Raw genomic sequence first — 5,138 nt, forward strand, 5'->3', positions numbered from 1 at the left:
TCCTAACAAAGTTGCTTAATCAACCAGGACTCTACTTAAGGGATAAGACTGACGTAAGGAGCATGAGCACTGTGCAATCAAATTGGCAGATGGACATCTCAAAATACCAAAATAGACGAAATTGATCAGAAGATGAACAATCTGCAAGTAGCAACCTCAATACCAGGACTACTCGGTTTGAAGTTTCTGAAGAGTTGGTCTCAGAAAACTTCAGATGAAGTCAAGGCCGAGTAGCAATGTACCTGAATAGGCAGCCCGTTTTTTAGATGGTGTAGCTGGCAAGTCTTCAGCATGGAAATTCTGCCTTGCTACTATGTCATCAAGAGATGGCATTGATTCAGCCAAAAGACCAAGGCGATTTATTTCCGAAGCAAGTGATGGCCTGGCAACAACCAATGAATTATACAGTGATGAACCTTTCTCCCACGCCATGCTTTCCAAAAGCTGTTCTTCTAATGAATTTAAATGTCTTTTCAATTCTCTTGGAAGGCTTTCTTCATGTCTCACGAAGTTCTCAATTATCTTGCTCAAATCAAATGCAGTTAGACCAGTACTCTCCAAGACAGCAGGGAACATCATGATAACTGTCTTATGTGTTGCCAAAACCAGTTCGGCTGAACATGCAATCAAGCATCGGTGAAAACGCTCATTTGACAACAATGGAGTCAGATTATTTACATTAGTATTGAGTGATTCTGCTCTGCAAATTGCCTCCAACACCCTATAGTACAACTTGGAGGCCTCCATTTTTCTTGCTTGGGCCCATGGAATATCGAAGGCATTTGTACAATTCAGGCCCATGGAACCACTCCAATGGCCAGAAGGCTTAGTTGGAAAAATTACTTCCAAAATTATGCTGACCCTTTTTGTTACATCACTTGTCAAATCTGTATCACAAGACGAAAGAAATTTCTCAAGCTTAGACGAAGGCTTCTCTGGCAACAAAGATATCACCTCACGAAGCCACTTAGCAGTTGTCATGGCAGAGGTCACTGGTGTCATCTGCACTACCTTAACTGAACCACCATTGGCAGGTGATGAAGGGGAACTAGGGACAGTCAACATGTTCTTTATTGTCTTTGTAGGCGACGCTAATGTTTCAAAGACACGCTGCAAAATGAGAGGGTCAAAATCATGTGCGGAAGGAATTCAGTCTAGACTACTGACATAATTATGAATTACTGAGGATACCTTTGGGCAGCTTAGATTAGTGAAATCTCTAGAAGAGTTCTCCGCACTGATTATATTGTCATTATTGATCAAAAACCTTTTCAAATCAAGCTCCCCTTCCCAGCTAGTGGTACTACTTAGCTTCTCCAACTTCTCAAAATTTGAATGAAAACACTCCTTATCAAGGAGATCTCTGAAATAAATTAGACCATCTGCCACCATAACAAACACAATACTTAAGCTAATTAAACATAGCAAAATAACCAAAACTCAATAGATCTGTGTGCACGCGAGAGAATGATTATACGGGCCATGCCTGTATCTATTTTGTCCAAAGTTTCTGTTTTGCACTCTGAAGCCCTTACTGCTTTCGTGCTGAAAAACTCCTCTATAGCCTTGTGGAACTTCCCCATCATTTCTCTCAAGCGGTCTTCAGAGGTATGATAGTTATGACATAACGAAGCAAGGAGATCAACACCCCTCACCGTTTGTTTTACTGAATTGGATTAGAACAGCAAAACAAAATTGTAACTATGTCTTGCATAATGACAACTAAATTAAGGAGTGTGCCTTAAAGAAATAACTGATATAAAGGTGGGAATATTTACTTAAGTGAGAAGAACCTTCGATTGTGAAGCTCCTAAATTTAGCAGGTACATGAATTAAAAGTATGGCCTGCCACAGATTAAACAATTTTGACAAATTAAGCCCAAGAAAGGATAGAAAGATAAGAGAAAGTGGTGGCTATTTGGGAAACTGCTCACTTGAACATAAATACCAGCTCAACAACAACAACAACAACAAAGCCTTTAGTCCCAAACAAGTTGGGGTAGGCTAGAGGTGAAACCCATAAAATCTGGCAACCAACTCATGGCTCTGGCACATGGATAGCAAGCTTCCACGCACCCCTGTCCATAGCTAGCTCTTTGGTGATACTCCAATCCTTCAGGTCTCTATTAACGGACTCCTCCCATGTCAAATTCGGTCTACCCCGCCCTCTCTTGACATTCTCCGCATGCTTTAGCCGTCCGCTATGCACTGGAGCTTCTGGAGGCCTGCGCTGAATATGCCCAAACCATCTCAGACGATGTTGGACAAGCTTCTCTTCAATTGGTGCTACCCCAACTCTATCTCGTATATCATCATTCCGGACTCGATCCTTCCTTGTGTGCCCACACATCCATCTCAACACACGCATCTCTGCCACACCTAACTGTTGAACATGTCGCCTTTTAGTCAGCCAACACTCAGCGCCATACAACATTGCGGGTCGAACCGTCGTCCTGTAGAACTTGCCTTTTAGCTTTTGTGGCACTCTCTTGTCACAGAGAATGCCAAAAGCTTGGCGCCACTTCATCCATCCGGCTTTGATTCGATGGTTCACATCTTCATCAATACCCCCATCCTCCTGCAGCATTGAACCCAAATATCAAAAGGTGTCCTGAGGTACCACCTGGCCATCAAGGCTAACCTCCTCACACCTAGTAGTACTGAAACCACACATCATGTACTCGGTTTTAGTTCTACTAAGCCTAAACCCTTTCGATTCCAAGGTTTGTCTCCATAACTCTAACTTCCTGTTTACTCCTGTCCGACTATCGTCAACTAGCACCACATCATCCGCAAAGAGCATACACCATGGGATATCTCCGTGTATATCCCTTGTGACCTCATCCATCACCAATGCAAAAAGATAAGGGCTCAAAGCTGACCCCTGATGCAGTCCTATCTTTAATCAGGAAGTCGTCAGTGTCGACATCACTTGTTCGAACACTTGTCAAAACATTATCATACATGTCCTTGATGAGGGTAATGTACTTTGCTGGGACTTTGTGTTTCTCCAAGGCCCACCACATGCCATTCTGCGGTATCTTATCATAGGCCTTCTCCAAGTCAATGAACACCATATGCAAGTCCTTCTTTTGCTCCCTATATCTCTCCATAAGTTGTCGTGCCAAGAAAATGGCTTCCATGGTCGACCTCCCAGGCATGAAACCAAACTGATTTTTGGTCACGTTTGTCATTCTTCTTAAACGGTGCTCAATGACTCTCCCATAGCTTCATTGTATGGCCCACCAGCTTAATTCCACGGTAATTAGTACAAACTCTGAACATCCCCCTTGTTCTTGAAGATTGGTACTAATATACTCCGTCTCCATTCTTCTGGCATCTTGTTTGCCTGAAAAATGAGGTTGAAAAGCTTGGTTAGCCATACTATCGCTGTCCCCAAGACCTTTCCACACCTCAATGGGGATACAATCAGGGCCCATCGCCTTGCCTCCTTTCATCCTTTTTAAAGCCTCCTTGACCTCAGACTCCTGGATTCGCCACACAAAACGCATGTTGGTCTCATCAAAGGAGTTGTCCAGTTCAATGGTAGAACTCTCATTCTCCCCATTGAACAGCTTGTCGAAGTACTCCCGCCACCTATGCTTAATCTCCTCGTCCTTCACCAAGAGTTGGCCTGCTCCGTCCTTGATGCATTTGACTTGGCCAATATCCCTCGTCTTCCTCTCTCGGATCTTGGCCATCTTATAGATGTCTCTTTCGCCTTCCTTCGTGCCTAACCGTTGGTAGAGGTCCTCGTATGCCCGACCCCTTGCTTCACTAACAGCTCGCTTTGCAGCCTTCTTCGCCATCTTGTACTTCTCTATGTTGTCTACACTCCTATCCAGGTATAGGTGTCTGAAGCAATCTTTCTTCTCTTTAATCGCCTTCTGGACATCATCATACCACCACCAGGTATCCTTATCTTCTCTTCTCCTTCCCCTGGACACTCCAAACTCCTCTGAGGCCACCTTACTAATGCAAGTCGCCATCTTCATCCACACATTGTCCACATCCCCCCTTCCTCCCAATGGGCCCTCCTTAATGACCCTCTCCTTGAACACCTGAGCTACCTCCCCCTTGAGCTTCCACCACTTCGTTCTAGCGACTTTGGCACGCTTATCCCGCTGGACACGAATCCGAAAGCGGAAGTCAGCAACCACCAGCTTATGTTGGGGTACAACACTCTCTCCAGGTATCATCTTACAGTCTAGGCACACACGCCTATCTTCTCTTCTCGAGAGGATGAAATCAATCTGGCTAGAGTGTTGGCCACTACTAAAAGTCACCAAATGTGATTCTCTCTTTCTAAAGAGGGTGCTAGCTACAATCAAGTCGTAGGCTAGAGCAAAGCTTAAGACCTCTTCTCCTTCTTGACTCCTGATGCCATAGCCAAAGCCCCCATGCGCCTCTTCAAAACCTGTGTTAGATGTACCCACGTGGCCATTGAGGTCTCCTCCTATGAAGAGCTTCTCACCAATCGGTACACTCCTAACCATGTCTTCCAGGCCTTCCCAGAACTCCCTCTTGGTGTTCTCATTGTGGCCTATTGCGGGGCATACGCGTTGATAACATTGAGAACCAAGTCCTCAACTACCAGCTTGACCAGGATAATCCGGTCCCCACGTCTCTTGACATCTACCACTTCATACTTGAGGCTCTTGTTGATCAAGATGCCTACGCCATTTCTATTTGCAGCCGTCCCCGTATACCACAGCTTGAAGCCGGTATCCTCCACCTCCTTCGCCTTCTGTCCTCACCATTTGGTTTCTTGGACGCAAAGGATATCAACACGTCTCCTCACCGCTACATCAACTAGCTCCCGAAGCTTCCCTGTCAGAGACCCTACGTTCCAGCTACCTAAGCGAATCCTCCTAGGCTCGGCTAGCTTCCTTACCCTTCGCACTCGTCGAGTCAAATGCGAAGACCCTTGCTCATTTTCCACTACATCCGGGCGCCGATGTAGCGCGCCACTAAGGATGCGACGACCCGATCCTCGCTCACTTGCCACCGTATCCGGATCAAGATACGGCACGCCACCTGGGGGGTGACAGCCCGGCCCTTGCCCTATATTAAATTATTTTTTTGAACTGTACCAGCTCGTATTACTAAAGGCTGAATAGTATATAACAAAATCAAAA

General features: G+C 45.3%; 1 protein-coding gene across 1 annotated transcript in view; it reads right to left on the reverse strand.

The window, feature by feature from the left end:
- The window catches only part of LOC119285710 (retinoblastoma-related protein 2-like), a 14,945-nt gene that overhangs the window by 8,168 nt on the left and 1,639 nt on the right, over positions 1-5,138 (reverse strand). Inside the window, exons 7-10 of the mRNA XM_037565036.1 lie at positions 1,779-1,846; positions 1,487-1,666; positions 1,192-1,382; positions 243-1,110 (exon numbers count right to left, since the gene is read on the reverse strand). Coding sequence (XP_037420933.1) covers positions 243-1,110; positions 1,192-1,382; positions 1,487-1,666; positions 1,779-1,846 — 1,307 coding nt within the window. The remainder of the gene's footprint in view (positions 1-242; positions 1,111-1,191; positions 1,383-1,486; positions 1,667-1,778; positions 1,847-5,138) is intronic.

This window comes from Triticum dicoccoides, chromosome 4A (assembly GCF_002162155.2).
Source record: "Triticum dicoccoides isolate Atlit2015 ecotype Zavitan chromosome 4A, WEW_v2.0, whole genome shotgun sequence".
NCBI lineage: Eukaryota > Viridiplantae > Streptophyta > Magnoliopsida > Poales > Poaceae > Triticum > Triticum dicoccoides.